Raw genomic sequence first — 19,413 nt, 5'->3', positions numbered from 1 at the left:
ACCCCAAGGACCTGGGGCATTGCATCCCTCAAATGTGGCAAAACGCTTCCACTGAAAACCACATTACTCTTTTGTAGATTCACTTGTTGCCCAGAGGCTCTTTCATAAAGATTGAGCACATTCCGGATCCGTGTGCAATTATGGGGAGTAGCATAAGAGTAAAGCATGCTATCATCAGCAAACAAGAGGTGACTAATAGACGGAGCACCATCACAAATGCGCAATCCCTTCCATTGACCATTAGAAACCGCATGCGAAATAAGAGCAGACAAGCCCTCTGCACATAGTAAAAAAAAGTAGGGAGACAATGGATCTCCCTGCCTCAGGCCTCTCTGCGGTGTGATGTAGCCCCGAGGAGTACCATTAATAAGAAAAGAATAGCGTACCGTAGAAAGACAAGACATAATTAGTTTCACCCACTGCGCCGCAAACCCCAATTTTAGCATTATACGTTGCAAGAAACCCCATTCTAGCCTATCATAGGCTTTACTGATATCCAGCTTAAGAGCCAAAAATCCTTCTTGACCACGCCGCAATTTGTGCATATAATGAGCTAGTTCTGATGCCACCAAAGTATTATCGGAGATAAGACGATTAGGAACAAAAGCACTCTGCTGGGGAGAGATAATGTCGGGCAGGAAGCTCTTGAGCCTATTAGCAATAACGTTGGATGCTATCTTATAAATAACGTTGCATAAAGCGATTGGTCGGAGATGGGACATATTCACCACTTCTTTGATCTTGGGAATGAGAGCTACATAGGTATAATTCAAATCAGGGGGAATTTCAGATTGCGTTAGCATCGAAATCACTGCACTACTCACTTCGTGCCCAACTAAATCCCAGTACTTCTGAAAGAAAAAGGGGGAAAGACCATCTGGACCCGGTGCTTTCGAAGGATGCATTTGGAACAGAGCGATACGAACTTCTTCCGAACTGTATGGAGCCAATAAAAGAGCATTCATCTCTGCCGAGACTCGGGGTTCAATGGTCTGGAGAACCAAGTCTTGGGCCTGCACATCCGGAGGCTGGGAACTAAGGATATTCTGAAAATACTCCAACACAACCCCATCTATACCGGCCTTGGACTCTTGCCATATCTCAAAAGCATCAAAAAGACCCTTAATCTTGTTTTTTTGTCGTCTGTTGGAAGCTCTCTTATGGAAGAACCGGGAATTCCGGTCACCTTCTTTAAGCCAAATGGCTCGAGAACGTTGCCTCCAATATATCTCATCAATGGACATCAATTCATTCAATCTCTGCGAGAGTTGCAGTTTGAGAGCATTATCATTTTGGTCAAAAGGCTTTTGTATGAGAACATCCAGTTGAGCCCTAATCCCTTCCACTTCCTCCCTTCTGCTACGAAAGACAGTTCGATCCCATGCTAGGAGATGATCACCTAGCCCTTTAACTTTGCGGCAAAGCTGAAGCATGGGGTCCCCCCCGTATGGAATACTCCAAGCCTCGTCCACCTGTGCCGAAAAGCCTTCGTGGCTACACCACATCTCTTCAAACCTGAATTGACGCCTAAATCTTTCATGTCCATGCTGCTCCTTACGTACCTCCAAAAGTAGAGGGACGTGATCCGATCGACTAGGATGGAGATTGATCACACGTGAAAACCCAAACTTCGATAACCAGGCCGGTGTACAAGTGCCCCTGTCCAACCTTTCTTTCGTGTTCGAATCACACCATGTATACAGCCCTCCAGCTGCACCCATATCTTGCAAATTACAATCCAACAGAGCTTCCCGAAACGCTTGCATCTGACCCTGACTACGTAGTCTACCTCCTGACTTCTCTCCCAACTCCAAGATCTCGTTGAAATCCCCAGCAACAACCCAAAGCTCACCAGGATTCCGGGCCAAGGATCGTAACAAGTCCCACGACAGATGACGTTGGTTGGTTTTAGGATGACCATAAAACCTTGTGAACCTCCATTCCACTTCGTTGGGGGCTGCGACAAAAACATCAATGTAAAACCTCTCCACATCCTGAACCCTAACCGAGATGGAGTCATCCCAAAGCAAGGCAAGGCCCCCTGATCTCTCCACACGATCGAAGTGAGTTATGTGAGGAAAGCCAATAGAACGACACAGAGACTGATGTTGTTCTTTGGTGCAGTGAGTCTCACTGAGGAACACGATGCTTTTATATGAGCATCTTCAGAGCATGTCTGGTCCTTCTATTAACAATACCTTGACAGTTCCAAATCAGTATATTCATATTGGAGGCGAACAAGGTGGATGAACCACCCGCTGAAGCCGGCTGGCGGCACTGCAGAAAACTGGAAAACGCAAGGGCGAAACCTAGGCTCCGTAGTTTTCGCTGTTTATCATGAGCTACCTTATAGAGTCTTTATGAGTAAGGAGAAATTAAAAAAACTTAATGGAGTAAGTGAGATAAATGACCATAGAATTAGGGTAAATGGACAAAAACTTTAATTTTTAACTACATATGTCCTTTGATTAACAATATAATTTAAAACTAAAATTTACTAAATAAAATGACAATTAATTGACTAGTGTACATAAAATGAAATTTATAGACCTAGTGCTAGTAGTGAGGTAATAAAATGAAGGAAATTAAGCTGTAATTATTACTGGGACAACAAAAATTCAGTTTTAACCAACCTTGTTGTGTCAATATTAATGGCAGAGAAAAAGAAAAAAGAGGCCTGGGGGGATTTCAAGCCTCTTCTCCCCCTCGGCTATTATCCTTTGAGGTAAAAATTTATGCAATGATTACTTTCAACTTTTCTGATAAAAAAGATCATCATCTTTTGACATTTGAAACGTTGCTATTGTCAACTTTTGTTAGTCCAGATCGCAATCTCCAGCGCCTAATTCCTCCCTCCATAAAAAAAAAAGGTATCGATCATTTTGTTCTTGATGATTGGATTGCCTTTGATTGATTGCGTTGCGAAACAAACCACATTTGATGATTTGGATTTTGTGTTAGAGCAGAGAAGAGAAGAGAAGGGGGTTAGAAAATGGGGGTTGTATCGAGGCGAGTTGTGCCCGCCTGCGGTAGCCTCTGTTTCTTCTGTCCCTCACTGCGTGCAAGGTCAAGGCAACCAGTCAAACGCTACAAGAAGTTGCTGGCTGAGATCTTCCCCCGTAATCAGGTAGTTTACAATTTCATTCCCCTCACTTTCATTGCTTCGTTGTGAAATTTAACTCACATGTCACCACTGTTCATCTTTACCAGTTTTCCAATGACAGAAAGATTGGGAAACTTTGTGAATATGCTCTGAAGAACCCATTGCGAATTCCCAAGGTAACGCTCTCTGTTTTTAGTATACAGATACTGGTTTTCCAACTAGAAGATTATCTCTCCACAGCTCTGATTCCCTTTCCCTTTTTTTTTTTTTCGCAATAAATATCAGAAAGTCTCTTTGATGAGTTTCTATGAAGAGTTTAGAGTTCAAAATTTTTTGAGACCTTGTAACTTGCACCGTGTTTTTCAACCGTTAGATCTGCCTTTCACCAGATATAGTTGTTGAAAAACCCAGAGCATGGTAGAATATTCGCAAAACTCCTTTTACTCAGAATACTGCATTTCATTCTTTCCAAAAGCGATTCACCCCATACATGTTAGACAAAGACATTATTTGGTTTGTTATAAGAAAAAATGCCTCCTATGGTCCATCTCATGTGTATCAATCTTTCTCTCCACAGATTACTGAGCATCTAGAGCAAAAATGTTACAAGGATTTGCGAAACGAACAGTTTGGATCTGTTAAAGTCATACTGTGCATTTATAGGAAGTTACTATCTTCCTGTAAAGTGCAGATGTAAGTCTGGTCTTATGAGTATCTTCATATTATCATTTAAATTTGCTTTATAGTAAGCGGTGCTTCAAAATGATGAAAGATAACCATTTACTGATCAAACTGTATTATTTAGTTGACTAATGCATATCAAACTGGCTAGTTAATCTTCCAGGGGATATAATCCCAATATTTTTGTTCCCAACTTGGCTCGACGAATAAATTGAATTCCTTTTAGCACTTTTACATTGTCTAATAGTAATAGTATATATTTCAGAAGAATAGCGTTAGTGTGGCACTCTTTCTGTTTTCTTACACTTCTGTTCATCTGGATGTAACTTTTAAAAAGAAAATTTTATACAGTTTAGTTTTTATATTTTCACTTGGTGTTAAATTTAAAGTATTTTTTTATTTTCTATAAGATTTTTATTTTAATATATGTTATCCTTCTATTAGTGATTTATCCCTATAAATTAAATGAATCATGATAGTTCTATGTTTAGCACACCACTGCAAACTTCTTATTAGTTGTTAGCGATTGCTTTATCCCATTCATTGATAGTAAATTAAATGCACAATGATATGTCATTTAAATTGTTAATCCCTAAATATATGAAATTATGAATTTGTCATCTTATGTTTCCATTATTTTAGAAATTTCTGTTTTGGTGTTAAATAAGCATGTGCCATCAAGAAAGAGAAGAGGAACAATGATCTAAACATTGATATTATGTGTGCTTTGGTGTTGCTTTCCAAAGTAATGTTACTCTCGTAATTTTATAGACTCGTTCCATTGATGCACTACTACGGTTCCACTTGTCCCCTAACTTGATAATATTCGTCTCTGAACTTCAATGCTTGCAGGCCACTATTTGCAAGTAGTCTACTAGGAATTGTTCGGATTCTCTTAGAACAAACCCGACATGATGAAATGCGGATTCTGGGTTGCAATACACTTGTCGACTTTATAAATAGCCAGGTAATTACAAAGAATCTTGAATCTGTGAGGTATATTATGCCAATTGCGTGGTGGCATGCTTGGTATATTTTCAGTTAAGGGGCTTTTAATGGGTCCGAGGGCGGAACTAGGATTTCGCTAAATTGTAAAATATATTTTAGAAAAGGACCTTGAGCTTCTTTTTTTTTTTTAATAATTTATTGAAAATTAGGAGGTACAATAAGTAAATACATACTGTATGTCAAACAACTATTAAATGATATTACATACAAAAATCTCTACTTGAAAGTTAATCATTGTTTGATACCAAACTTCAGACTTTTCTAAGCCTTAATTTTTTTGTGTGGGTGTTGGGGGGGGGGGATTGCACTTGTGCATAATGTAGAGGGACCGATTAAATTTTCCTTAGATTGCTTTAGACCATTGTATTCAACTTATTTAGCTTATATGCATAATGCCATGGATTGCATGTTCTACCTTTTCCATTGGTTAAGTGAAACTGACTCTTTGAAATAAAAGTAGATTGATAGTACACACATGTTCAACCTAGAAGGCCTTATTCCTAAACTCTGTGAATTGGCTCAAGAAATGGGAGATGATGAAAGAGCTCTACGTCTACGTTCAGCTGGATTGCAATCACTGGCTTTTATGGTACATTACCTTTTTTAGCTTGGCTCTAAGCTTATATGAATTGGTCCGCACTCATATGCCTGCATGCTTTTTTACATTCTACTGCACTTTTGCTTCTTTTTCCTTAACCTTTCCTAAAGTATCCAATCCAACATATTCTCTAGGAATATATTTAGTTAATGACATTACTGGGAATTTTTTCTGCCTGTGTATTTCAATATAATTGCATGCATGTTTACATTCAAGACTGTGACATTGATACAGTAGTAAGTTAATTTCATCTCTGGCTAACCGTGCCAAATTGAGTTTGGTGACAACTATAATTAGGGGTGTGTGCAGATTGGTTCAGTTTGGTATTTGGCCTTACTAAAACCATCACAAGACATCTACCAAAATGCAACCATTATTTCTCGGTTTCCAAAAATTTAAGCAAATTGCCAAGTTTTCCTTGACCGTGCTACTGGAGTATCTCTTAAGTTATTATTAATATTATTATTATTATATAATTAATTATTTGTTTATTTTTGTGTGGTTTCGGTATGCACATGCAGTAGCACTTGTAACATAACAGTACTGATGTTCAATAATAATATTTCCGATATAACACATTATTTATTACTTGTCATTTTTCATTGATCTATTAATATTTTCTTCTTTTATTTCCTCTGTGGTCAACTGACCTAAAATCTATCTCTCTTTTTACCGTACTCTTTGTACGAAGGTGTGGTTCATGGGTGAGCACTCTCATATCTCGATGGATTTTGACAATGTGAGTACTCCAAACCTTTCATCGCCTCTGTTATTTATACTTTTGGCATAAACAGGACATTAGATTATGGACAATACTCTTGTCCAAATCAATTTGGATACATCCGTCTAGCTTTCTTATTTGCATACATTCCACATTGTAGTTTCATATTCAGAACCATGCATTTTCTGAAGCATACTTTGATGATCATGTATGCCTAATATCAACCAAATTCAAGATTGTTTGCTGATCCAACTGTATCAAACAAATGGATGGTTTTTGGTAAGTTTACAATCTCATGACACCATTCATCTCTTTGATGCAGTTGGATTAGTAAATAGTGGTTTAAAGTATGAACGGTTCCGGTTATGAAATCACACTGTGTAAATAAAATGTAGGGGAGAGTTTGGAAGGGCATGTCCAAATTGATTTGATTGGAGTATTTTCCCTAAAATAATTGTCATCTTTAAAATGATAAAAAAAAGGTTTGCCATGGTGTAAAACAATCATATCTTTTGGATAGGCTATGGATTATAGATAATTCTTGACTTTTGCTATCAATTTGAAAATTTCTTTCCGGTTCCGAAATAGATCATATCAGTGACTATGGAAAATTACACCAATATGCATACTAAACCTGGGAGTGTGAAAGAAGACGGACAATTTTCTGAATCTCAGCACCAGTGGGTTCAAGAAGCGCTAAAAGCAGAAGTTCATGATTCATCTTTTCCAGATGTTAGTCAGAAGGTTCCTTCATTACCAAACCTAAAAACCCCTGATTTGGATCCCACAATGTTAGTTTGTTTTTTCCCTGTAATCTCATTCATATGTTGCTGAGAATTGTTTATGTTGCTATTACATTATTTGATCACATGCCACTTTCACAGTGATACAGACAAGAGTCCGTCTTACTGGTCAAAGGTTTGCTTGCGTAATATAGCCAGATTGGCAAAGGAAGCTACAACAGTGCGTCGAGTGCTTGAACCCCTTTTCCAAAATTTTGATGCTGCGAACCATTGGTCCCCAGAAAAACCACTTGCCTATTATGTTTTAATGTATCTGCAGTCACTATTAGAGGAATCAGGTTTGGATTTTTTTTTTTTTTTTGTGTTTTCTTTTATTAATCCACATTTGGGTTCAATTGACTTATGTTTTTTATTTGAACACCAGGAGATAACTCTCATCTGTTATTATCCATATTGGTCAAGCACTTGGATCATAAGAATGTTGTCAAACAGCCTCTCTTGCAAACTGATATTGTAAATGTCACCACACAAATAGCACAAAGTGCAAAGCAGCAGGCATCAGTTGCGATTATTGGTGCAATATCTGACCTGATAAAGCATTTACGAAAATGCCTGCAAAATCAAGCTGAAGGGTCCAACCCTAGTAGTACAGATAAATGGAACCAAGATCTTCAGTCAGCACTAGAGAGATGCATCTCGCAACTGTCAAATAAGGTATGTCTCTTTCACGTGAAGTTTTTAATTTAGGGGTGAACCGTTCAAGATTTTGGAAAATCTTGTAAGTGTCCTCATGGATTCCAGAATGAAAATTTAGGGGAACGTCATGAGGGTATTCTTATTGAGTTCAGTTGTTTGTCTGTCTGCCATCTCCCTGTCTCTCTCTGGGTGATCAAATTGGTAGGTTACACAATTAGGTTGTGATCTCTCCATGTTAGAATCACATGATGATTTTGTCTGCTCAAAATGTTAGCAATTTGAAAATAATGCACTTCCTGTTTTGACCATGTGATGCAATAGCTAAAGCTTGGCTCAAGAAGAATTATCTTTATGAAAAATTCTCAGATTAAGCTCTAGGGTGTGTCTGGCATGTTTGAAATTGTTTGTTATTCTTAGTGTAACTTACAGTTTTTTTTTTTATAGAGAATCCCTTGAGTAAGCTCTTGGTATAAGTTGCACTTTCTTTAGTTTGGGTGGTTTAGGGAACGAAAGATATTATTCTTTCTAACATTGATAAAAATAAAAATCTAAACATATGAAATTGATAGTCTTTGTCAAGCTGATGAGTTAAGGACTTTCGCAATATTCTGATTTTTGAGTCTAATCTCAGGACTAGTGGTCTTTTAACTTTCAAGGAGTGCTAAATTCAAAGCTTCAAAGATTCATTTTTGCAGCTCTAATATTTTGGTTCGTATTCTGGAATTATCTATCTAACGTTGTGTTGGATCAGAGAAACTCTTCTAAAAGTTGATTGGATTGGATATGCATGTGGACCTGTGGTTTACTCAAGTTGGGCTGTGGAGTGTATTCTCGAGTACAGATCATATTTGTTTGTATTTTCGCCTTGTTTGATTCTTCTCAGTCTTTGTAATTCATCTTTGTCTAATTTCACCACATGCTGAGATCTGGTTGGTGATTACTATAATTAGGAGGACTGAGAAAAACTGCAGGATCAATTTTCAATGTTCATATCTACTGTTTATTCACATCTTATTGCAATGATAATCATAGTCATCTCTCATCTTTTTTCTCTCCTTTAGAAGTTTCTTTCTGTTTCCATCCTGCTGTCCATCCTCCCTTGTCTTCATAATCATAGTCATTCTTGCTTGCATCATACTGATTTGCATCCAAATCTCATTACTCTCCTAAAGGAGAGTTGCTCTTAACCTGGGATGAAACAAGAAATTCTCACAAGGCCCTATGTAAAAGATGTATGATGAGTTATTTTGGTCAGTAGAGTAGCTAGAATATGAAACAGAAAGTAAACTTGAACATCAACCAGATTTTAGTAGGACAAAAACATGCTTGTTGGTTTTGTGTTTATTCTTGTTTGTTTGTGTGTGCGTGTGTGTGTGTGTGTTTTGGGTGGCAATGGATCACTTATTCAGTGTTGTTACACTTGTGTTACTGTTTTTGATTCTTAGGTTGGAGATGTGGGGCCCATACTTGATATGATGGCTGTGGTGCTGGAGAATATCCCATCTAGTACTATTGTAGCTAGGGCGACAGTCTCTGCTGTTTATCTAACTGCAAAGATGGTCTCTTCTGTTCCAAACATATCCTATCACAAAAAGGCAAGGGAAACATTTTCAGATTTCACTTTTTTCATGTTCAAATTTTGTTTAACCATCTAAACCTCATTAACTTATCAGTTATCACTTTTTCAGGCATTCCCTGATGCTCTGCTTCACCAGTTACTCCTAGCAATGGCCCACCTAGACCATGAAACACGTGTTGGAGCACACAGTATTTTCTCTATTGTTCTTGTGCCATCTCTACTTGTTCCTTGGCTACAGCAGAAAATGAACTCTGTGCAGACTGTTTCTGGCTTTTCATCTGTCAGTAGATTGGACTTTGTAAAGGATGGGAGTTTCTCCATTAAGGATAAAAGAAAAGACACGGGAGCAACCGCGAATGGAGAGTTGAGGGAAGAGGAAAGTCAAATATCAGATGTTTGTGAAAATCAATCTGGCAGCTTCAAGAGTGCTTTGACGGGTGCAAGAGCAGTATGAGATCTTAAACTCTTTCAATTACAGTAGTTAAAACTCAAAAATCAGTGTCTTACTATATATGTCGAACTGAAGTTTTATTTGAAATCTTATCAAATGTCTTATCTGAAAACTTCCAGGAACTACCTTCCCTTCGGTTAAGCAGTCATCAAGTGAGTCTATTGCTTTCATCAATCTGGGTTCAGGCAACATCTGCAGAGAATACCCCAGCAAATTTTGAGGCGATGGCTCATTCTTATAATGTTGCTTTACTGTTTACCCGATCAAAGGTGGGAACTTAATGCATATTTTATAATGTTATTGGTTTATTTATGACTTGTCCAACACCTTTCTTATCTTTTAATTGCTGCACATCTTGATCCACATAATCCTGGTATCATACATTTTCTTCTACGTTGGTATCTTGTAAGCACTCCATCGTTGCTTTGGCAAAACTACCTTGGTTCCCAACCTTTTTATTTTTTGCACTACCTAGACATCCACTACTGAGAATGAATATCTGAAAAGTAAAAGTAAAAGCTCTTCTGCTGTCAAATGAATTCATGAGAATTATAGGGTTAATGCGAGAATTAGAAAATTGGAGCATTACTATAACTGAAATTTATGTCCCAGCCTGTACAAAACTCAACCACTTATAGGGGACGGGTTGGTTTCTTGGGTATTACTACAGCAGTTAGTCCATGATAACAACCAAAAGAAGGCATTTCATTTGGTTGGTGAAGAGGATTACACAGATTTAATAACTTGAGAATCAGAAATATGAGTTGAACTTTGGACAGAGTGGAGTGTCTTCAACATTCATCTTAACTTGATGGTTTGATTAAGTGTATAAATTATTCATTTGTTTTTCCCGATGGCCTTTCTCAACTGTTAGTGATAATGACTTTTTTCCTCCTGTCTTGGCAGGCTTCAAGTCATATGGCTTTAGTAAGATGCTTCCAGCTGGCATTCTCCATCAGGACTATTTCCTTGGATCAAGATGGTAAGTTGGATTTATCATCATATGATACTTTTGTTGGTTAACCCCTATTTGGTGCAGAAAACATCATAATGGTAAAACATCATAATGCAAGAGTGTTTAGCTCTTGTACTATACCTACTTAAATTACCCTAGATATGTTTCCTGGTTCAGACTAGTCTGATTATCTTTTGGTTAAAGTGAAGCTCTTGTGCCATCTCATGTGTTTACCAAGTAATTGCTTAATTCGTGATAACAGTAATGACTAATGAGTAATGTGACTTTGAGGAATCTGGCTTCGCTATGCATTCCTTGAACTCAGTTTCTTGCTCTCTCAACCCTTGACATTATTAAATTCACCAGTCATTACTTGGCCCAAAAAAAAGAAAAAAAAAAAAAGAAGAAGAATGGACTAACGAAGGAAAAAAAAGGTGCATCACTTATTAGTTTGCCCAAATTTTTCCTTAAATGCCTTCTATAAATAGCGAACAATGAGAAAGCTTTCCCTTGGCTTTTATTAGAAATGGAAATTCTGATAAGTCATTGATTTTCTCAAACCAATTAGGGCATGGTGAGTGACATCTATTTCAATACTTTACTTCACATGCTTCACTGTAGGCTCCAATACCACATATGTAGGTCTAACATGTACAATTTATAATGAAGGGGGTTTGCAAGAATCTCGTAGAAGGTCTCTTTATACGTTGGCATCATACATGCTTATATTTGCAGCCCGGGCGGGGAACTTCCCGGAGCTAATTCCCATTGTTAAAGCATCATTGATGGATCAAATGGTCAGTTTCTACATCTTACCCTTCAGAGTGCCTTTTCAATGTTTTAGTTGTTTATAAATTGATATAACTGTGTTTTTGCTGAGGCTTACTTTTTTTCAATTTTCATTTTTTTTTATATTATTTTTTATTTATTTATAGGTTGATCCTTGTCTTCAGTTGGTTGACGATATCCGACTGCAGGCAGTTACAATTGACTCCGATATGGAGAAGCTACCCTATGGATCACAGCCAGACGAAGTTGCTGCATTGAAGTCTCATTCAGCAATTGAACTAGATGACCAATTGTTGAAAGAAACCGTGATATCCCACTTCATGACTAAATTTTCCATATTGTCAGAGGTGATATACGTGTTCTCTTATATACTCTCTTAAGCAAATGGTTTTAGTGCAACTACCCTTATTTGCAAACTATCTTACCTTAGTAAGAACTCAGAACCCAAATAAGTAACGCTATTGATCAATAGGTTTGTGCTCTTTTTTCTTAGTGTTAGTGAATATATGGAAAGCATCCAGACTGGTACATTGCTTTGATACTGACATTATACAACACAATTAGTGTCCATAGAGATCCGGCCTAACTATGAGATAGAGAATTCCTGTATCATAGAATGGATAGGAGTACTTTAAACCAGACCCTGGGACAAATTTTATTTCTCTAACATCTGTAACAGATGCTAATATCTCATCTCTTTCAAAGCCTAATTCTTTTGCTAAAACAGACAATTTCATATGCTGGACACATATTTTTCTAGCATAAAAAACTAAAGAAGAATCTTCTGGCAAGTAACTATACATAAACTATTCATGATGTCAAAAAAGTTCTGCATGGAACGTATATTAATAGATGACAGCTATAGAAGATATTTTCTGATGTCAAGCATTACGGCTTTACAATTAGGAATGGTTTCACATGGAATCTCCATTATGTAGTATTCTGTTGTGCTACTGGAAGATATATTGAAAAGGAGGTGGCTCAAAAATTAAAAAAATAAAACAAAAAAACAGAAAAAAATATGTTGGGAAAATAAAAATGCTTTCTTGATCCAAAGACCTCGGGCACGCACCCATTATACTGATTAGGTCGTGAGTAACATAGCTTGAAACTGCTTGCTAGTTTTTATTCCATTATACTGATTAGGTCGTGAGTAACATAGCTTGAAACTGCTTGCTAGTTTTTATTAACAAAAGTACTGTATACTGAAACTTCATCCATTTGGTTAAGGCCAAGGTATATCAGGCTTTGACTAGATATTTATAATCATATCTTGGCTTTTTAATTGTTAATGACTTTGAAGTAAAACTTCTGGCAAAGGAGTTTTAAACTTTAATATCTCTGTAAGATATTACATATGATGTTTATCCATGATTGCATATTCACACCCTAGCTTTTCTTTGATCTTTTTTATATCTGTTCTCTTCTCTACAGGATGAATTGTCTAGCATCAAGAAGCAACTCTTACTGGGTTTTTCACCGGATGATGCATTTCCATTAGGAGCTCCACTATTCATGGAGACACCACGACCATGTTCTCCACTTGCCCATATAGATTTTGCTGATTTTGATGAGGTTAAATTTCTTAATTGTATCAGTATTTTCATCACCTTTAACTACATTTATAACAGAGGTTGTTTTCTCTCAGGTGATGCCTCCAGGTTCTTTGACAGACGAAGAAGCCTTCCCTGAACCTAGTGGAAGTCAGTCAGACCGCAAGACATCACTTTCCATCAACGCCCTTGACATTTTAAATGTTAATCAGCTCCTGGATTCAGTAAGACAAGCTCCAAGATACTATCTCTATATTCTTACGAATTATGTTCAGGTCACGCTTGACAAAAGCCTTTGACATTCAATAGTCAGATTCAAGGCTAGCCATTTTTTCCATAAGCAAAATATCTGTACTAGCCTCACATTTTCTTGGATATAACATATTGGGCTTGTTAACCCAGGTTCTAGAAACGGCCCAACAAGTTGCAAGCTTCCCAGTCTCCACAATGCCCGTACCTTATGACCAAATGAAGAGCCAATGTGAAGCCCTTGTAACGGGCAAACAGCAAAAGATGGCAGTTCTTCATAGTTTCAAGCATCAACTAGAAACCAAGGCGTTAGTGCTCTCCAATGTACATGAAAACAAATTCCATGCTTCACCACCCATGGTTAGTTAATTCAGAATTATAGTCCATATGTTTATGAACTTTTGCCTGCTTAGTCTATATCAGGTCTAAAACCCTTTATTCTCCTTTTAACTAAAAAGTAAAAAGAAAATAATTTTACTGTACTTATAAGGATTAAGAGAGAGCTTGCCAGACCCACATTGACAACTATGATACTTAAGACTTAAACCATTCCTAAAGATACAAAATATTTCTCTTATCCTTTCAGCACCCTAGATTTGATGAGTAAGAGCTGCTACCTCTCAATATATCAAAATGAGTTTACCCATCCTCCATATATAGTTCTGTAGTTTTACTTGTACCCTTGTGTTATGTGTGAAGGAACTGATTTTAAAATATCAGTCTGGAGTGACTGGATAGCATGATGTCACAATATATGCCTTGTGGTTTAACTTTTATGCTTAATATCTGTGCTTAAATTGGACATCATGCTATGCTGATCTATAAATTATAAATCTGTAGAAATACTAATATGTGATAGTGTCAATTTTGTTGTTTTTCTGTTTGTTTTGGATTGGTGTGTGTGTGCATTATTTTGTTCCTTTTTTCTTTCTTTAAATTGGATTTTCTTTCAGGGATTGGAATCTTCAGAATGGGACCCAAAGGTCAAAACCAAGGAGCAAATTCAAGCGAAAAACCAGCTCCTCATATGTTCTCGTGAGTATGGACAGCATTCTTTTAAATTACCACCTTCAAGTCCTTATGACAAATTCTTGAAAGCTGCTGGGTGTTAATGGCACTATCTGTATCATACATCTGTATGTAACTATAGTTCATTTTCCTTTCCTCTTCATATTCTTCCAGAAATTGGTTATTTTTTCATTCTTTAGCATTAAATTCAACCAGTTTGAAGTATGTTTAGATGCTTCTTCTACCTCTCACGCCCAAATGCGAGCAAGGGGAGTTGTAATGGAGGAAAGGGAGATCTCTTCCACAAATATTTATGTAGATGTAAGTTTGGTTTTATTATGAATAGGTAAACCCTACTTTGTATATTGTATGATCAAACATTTGGGAGAAAAGGTTTGGTAATACAGCTTTGCATTTTCTACCTTTGGGGTTCGAGTCTATATGTTTTTTTTTTATTGTTTTTTGGTTTTCCACTTTTTGGATTATCCGACTTCTTTTTTTTTGGTCAATGGATTATCCGACTTCTAGTGCATTCATTATGGAGCGACTGCAAAATGTAGCTAGGCCATGTAAACTTCCTTTTTCTGCAATTGCTTTTGAGGTCTTCATCACGTTTACCGAACTTTCCTCCACTTTTTTACCTGCTGCACTCATACCATATCATAACAACAGCATTGAATCTGTGATGAATGTGTCACTTCTTCTAAGTTAATATACCACTTCTCCCGCCATACAACCTTAAACACTTATTTTGGGTGCTGCAAGTGACAATCTTTTTTTTTTTTTGGTTACAAGGAGGCCCGAAACAAGTGACAATCTTTGGATACACTGTATATTAAATGGTTACAACACTGCATTCATTGGCCTTTGAATAAAGCTGCCAGTTCATGGTTTAATCAAGTTGCTTTTATTAAATTAGGTTGGAAAATTCAGATGATATAATATATGATGGGTAAAATTATAACTGCTAAATACTTGCATAGTGTCTTTCTTCAGTGCTAAGAAAAAAAGTCAATTCTATGGTCTGGAAAAGTATTCTTGATTTTAGAAATATCATTCTTGATATGAGATGGATGATTGGCGATGGAAATTGTCTTAACTTATGGCTCTATAATTGGGCTTATCCTTTAAGTCTAATTAGTTATCTCAATGACACTTAGAAGAAAGTAAGAAACCTAAAAAAAATGAAAACCCTATTCTCTCTAGCAGCGTGTCTCCTCGTGCTGACACTAGCGCTGCCTCCGCTGCCCGGCGAGGCGCATAGCGGCTCCAGCCGGTTTCAAGTATCAGGGCACCTTTGCCCTTCCACTGATCTACCTTCGTCGGCTCTGACCCCTATTCTTGACAGGGATTGTGGCGGCGGTGATGAGGCCCTGATATTTTGGGCTCGCGAAAGCCATGGCGGTGGGGAAAGGGTGGACCGCTTCGTCCACAATGGTGACCCGATCTCCTCATCCGGGTTACCTCCTACAAGGGCTGGGATCGGTGCTTTGATTCCTATGTGGCTGCAATCGAACGTCCCCGAGGCTGCTGAGGGTGCGTGGCTTTGGTACGACAGCGCAACCGTCGTTGGACGGCTGAGATCGGATTTTGTTGATAGAGGTGCACTACTCGTTCACGGCGGAGCTAAGAGAACCATTGGGCTGCGGTTGGGCGCGAAGATGAACAACGAGGTTGGGATGGTTCTCGACCGCTTAGACTGCTCTGACTGGGATATTAACCCCAACACCGACACCAAGCGTTGGTTGCGTTGGATCCAGAAAACACCGGCAGTCCGGCGACGGAGGACTCGGGGTGCCCGATGATGGGTGTCCTTATCAATCCGGGTCCCCCTGATTTTGGGTCTCTATGGGGCCCATTTCACAATCTTTGGGCTTGGCCTTTTGCTCCAAAGGCCAATTGGGTTTTTCCGGCCTCAAGTCTGCATTGCGTCTCACTTCCCCTATTGCTGTTACTATTCAGGAGGTTTCGCCCTAAGAACAAGGGCAAAGGAAAGCTCTAAGCTTCCTGTGTCGATACCTAGCATTTGATTCCAGTCTCTTTCTATTTAAGTTTAGTTTCTCTGATTGTACACCAATTGAGGTCCTTGGCAATTAGGGTTACTCTAGAAAAGGTTTAGATAGTTGTTGGATTTGTCTCCTTATGCTAGGTTAATTCTTTGTGCTCCAGTTGTTCCCAATGGGGGTTACCTGTTATGTGCTTAACAGCTTAGACCAACTAGGTATTACTTGGTGTAAGACAGCATATAATGTACGTGCCTTCTGGCCATGGATAAGTAATGAAATTATCTACTTCTCAAAAAAAAAAATGACACTTAGAAGAAGAGTTTTTCTATTAGAATCTCTAAATTTTCTTATTTGAACTTTCTTTTTTGTAAATTATCAAATGAGAGCTTCTATTCATATCTCTAAAATTGACATTTTGACCTCTCGCTTTTTTCAAGTGATAGTTGACTTTGTTAACTCATGTCAAGTTACCAATAAGGACATGGAAGTTGGTCTTTTCTTACCTCCATGAACAGTACATAATCTTCGACTTAGAGAAAATTTTCTCCTCTAATATAAATCCTAAAATATACATCAAAATCTATGAAACAAAGTGATGATTATTCGGTAATTGAGCAAAACATCATTTTGGAACCTTCGCACAAGATATGGATTTAGATGTTTTATGTTCTTCTCTTTTCACTATCTTGATTACAAATCTGCTCGAATAAGATTCAAGTAAATGTCTCAAAGATCAACTGAGGGGAAGATGGAAGGCTGCAACAAAATTTTCCAAAGTTATGATGAGAAACAGAATGGAATGAAGGAAAAAAGTCGGCAACAGAGTTATAAAATTTGATAATAACTAGAAGAGTCAGAGTTGGCAACAGATATATGAGCAATTTGATGAAAAACTATCTCAAAGCTAAAATCATTTTCGTTTTCCCAACTACCATTGAAATAGATACCATGAGAACTATAAAATGCTTGCAAGACCCGTCTACCATTTTCGTTAACCATAAGCTGCTTAACTTCTAGGTACCTAAGGGGTGACTCTTGCATGTCTCAGTTTAAATGGGAGTGTTGTTCTAGTCACCTCTTTCTCATACAAATAAATTGTCACTTAACAACAGTATTACAGTTGATTGACAAATAGGGTGGGTGAGTTTAGAATTTCAAAGTTCTAAGTTTTCTTTCGACTTTGAAGCTTCTGATGTTTTTAAGAATTTTGGGACTCATGGGAGGTTGGATATAGGAGGTGAAATCACTCGTGGGTGAGCCACTAGTAATTTATTCCCAACATTTATCATAAAGTTGTCATTGAAGTTAAGGCACTGAAGCTGCAGCCGGGATTGTTAGTATATAGTTATATACCCTTGGGTTCACGGATCACATGCGTGTTGTCGGAAACCATATTAGATTATTTGGTTATTTGTAAAAATAAGTTGAATGTTTATTAAATTGGAGGTCCAAATGCTAATTTTAGAGTTATGAATAGAAGCTCCCTTATTAGATTACCTGTTTAACTTTACTATTATGGACAACAATGTAAAACCATAATTACATGCTCACAACATATGCACAACAATCATAAAAGAATCAAGGCTTACCTTCTGCAATTACTGTCATGGATTCCATCTTATGCAACTGCTTAACTCGATCACTGAATTGTAAGTACTTGGACTACTCCTTTCAACACATGACGTTCCCAAGACCTCAAGGACAACAGACATGCAAAGCATTAGGAGGGTATCTCTCCTAATTGATCGGTGACTTAAGGCAAATAAAAGAAGATCGCAGAATCAAATCTTGAAGAGAGATTCAAGGAAGTTAATCCACTGATCTTGAGATAGAGGTGTCTTTATTGCATATCATATTTGCATGATTCTAAATAGATATGCATTGATTTTAATTGATCTCAAAATCTCTTTGTGTATGCATATCCGATTACTTGTTCAAAACAGTTTAAACAACCTTTCCATATTTATCTTATTCTGTGATTAAGATAAAGTTTTGATTGAGGGGGAGTCTTGCTTCCCTATAAAAAGGTTTTTGAAACCATTTACTGAGGAGAGGTTTTTTCGTGACAAAATTGTTTTTCTTGAACCACTTGTGTTCTTGCTCAAATCATCTTTGAAAACTCTCATTGTTTGTTTCATGAACTCCTTTGCATTATCAATCACGTTCATAACTCATTCTCTAGATCAGTGAGACGATTGATTGCTAGGAAGTGTTAGATAGGATGACTAGAATTCTATATGGATCTAGTTAGAAGTTAGAACAGTAGTAAATCAAGTTAGCGTTTGTTGCTAAGTGAAAGTGTTTGTTATGAACAACACTACTTGTATACTGTAAACTTGACTGTTTCATATTGGATTGATTACTCGTGTTGGCTACGTCAAAAGCCACGCAGTGAAGTTTCCTCAGTGGAGAAGTTTACACTGCGTCAGCAATTCCTGTGTGCTTATTGTTCACGCTTTACGTTTGATTAATTATCAATACTCAAATTAGATAGATTGTGTTCCATTTGGTAATTACAATTGGCATCAGAGCGGGTTCTAGAATCTTCTAGTAATCCTGGGAAAGATGGAACATACATGTGATAGGGCTGCTGGTGGATCTGTCAATAGTCCTCCATGGTTCGATGGTGGATGTGAAAAATATACTCAATGGAAGATATACATGAAATCATATCTCTATGCTCAAGATGAACATGTGACATGTGTGGAACATTGTAGAAAATGGTTGGACTGTACCTGTGATAAAAACAAAAGAAGAAAGCTCTTCCACTGCCACCCCCAAACCAAGGAAGGATTGGACTGAGGAAGAAGTTCGTGATCTGCAAGCAGACTTCAAAGCCAAGAACAGCATATTCACAGCCCTATTTGAACGGGAAAAACTGAGGATCAGTCATTGTGATACTGCCAAGCAGGCATGGGATCTTCTACAGACTACATACAAGGGAAATAAAAAGGTTCGTGCACAGAAATTACAAGCACTGATATTTGAGTTCGAAACTATGACCATGGGAGATGATGAAACTGTGGATGACTTTCATGGTAGAATTCTTAAAATTTCCGGTCAATGTCGTAGTCTGGGGGCACCCTTTGATGAAGACAAAATAGTCAAAAAGATACTCAGAGCTCTGCCAGAAAAGTTTCATTCAAAAGTCACCAGTATAGAGGACTCATTTGATATTGATGAGTATCCTCTCGATGAACTAATTGGAAATCTTAAAACTTATTAGATGAGATTGAAGCCTGAGAAGAAAAACAAGGGTGTAGCTTTCAAGGC

At 37.5% G+C, this 19,413-nt stretch overlaps 1 protein-coding gene across 4 annotated transcripts; it reads left to right on the top strand.

Annotated features, from left to right (window-relative positions):
- Nucleotides 1-2,759: 2,759 nt before the first annotated feature.
- Nucleotides 2,760-14,555, top strand: LOC133708688 (protein SEMI-ROLLED LEAF 2). Of its 4 annotated transcripts, none has more exons than XM_062134180.1 (20): nucleotides 2,760-2,869; nucleotides 2,965-3,127; nucleotides 3,211-3,279; nucleotides 3,681-3,796; nucleotides 4,637-4,751; nucleotides 5,253-5,381; nucleotides 6,082-6,129; nucleotides 6,700-6,902; nucleotides 6,996-7,192; nucleotides 7,279-7,568; nucleotides 8,996-9,145; nucleotides 9,239-9,577; nucleotides 9,700-9,849; nucleotides 10,487-10,562; nucleotides 11,205-11,332; nucleotides 11,513-11,671; nucleotides 12,759-12,899; nucleotides 12,973-13,101; nucleotides 13,280-13,486; nucleotides 14,080-14,555. In XM_062134180.1, exons 2-20 carry the CDS (start codon nucleotides 2,993-2,995, stop codon nucleotides 14,236-14,238), a joined length of 2,940 nt encoding a protein of 979 aa, XP_061990164.1. In that variant the 5' UTR covers nucleotides 2,760-2,869; nucleotides 2,965-2,992; the 3' UTR covers nucleotides 14,239-14,555. The 4 variants fall into 4 exon arrangements, with proteins under 4 accessions (XP_061990164.1, XP_061990163.1, XP_061990162.1 ...); XM_062134179.1 differs by having other exon boundaries at nucleotides 11,489-11,671; XM_062134178.1 differs by having other exon boundaries at nucleotides 2,802-2,870; nucleotides 2,967-3,127; nucleotides 11,471-11,671.
- Nucleotides 14,556-19,413: the final 4,858 nt, after the last annotated feature.

The sequence above is a fragment of the Rosa rugosa genome, chromosome 5 (assembly GCF_958449725.1).
Source record: "Rosa rugosa chromosome 5, drRosRugo1.1, whole genome shotgun sequence".
Taxonomy (NCBI): domain Eukaryota; kingdom Viridiplantae; phylum Streptophyta; class Magnoliopsida; order Rosales; family Rosaceae; genus Rosa; species Rosa rugosa.
This window is presented reverse-complemented; position numbering and strand designations above follow the sequence as displayed.

What these genes read in the sequence shown, in the direction of transcription:
- LOC133708688 (XM_062134178.1), top strand. Translation starts at nt 2,993, where the DNA reads ATGGGGGTTGTATCGAGGCGAGTTGTGCCCGCCTGCGGTAGCCTCTGT. An exon ending in CATCATTGATGGATCAAATG is followed by an intron (nt 11,333 to 11,470) that starts GTCAGTTTCTAC and finishes ATTTATTTATAG; the next exon opens with GTTGATCCTTGTCTTCAGTT. An exon ending in ATTTTGCTGATTTTGATGAG is followed by an intron (nt 12,900 to 12,972) that starts GTTAAATTTCTT and finishes GTTTTCTCTCAG; the next exon opens with GTGATGCCTCCAGGTTCTTT.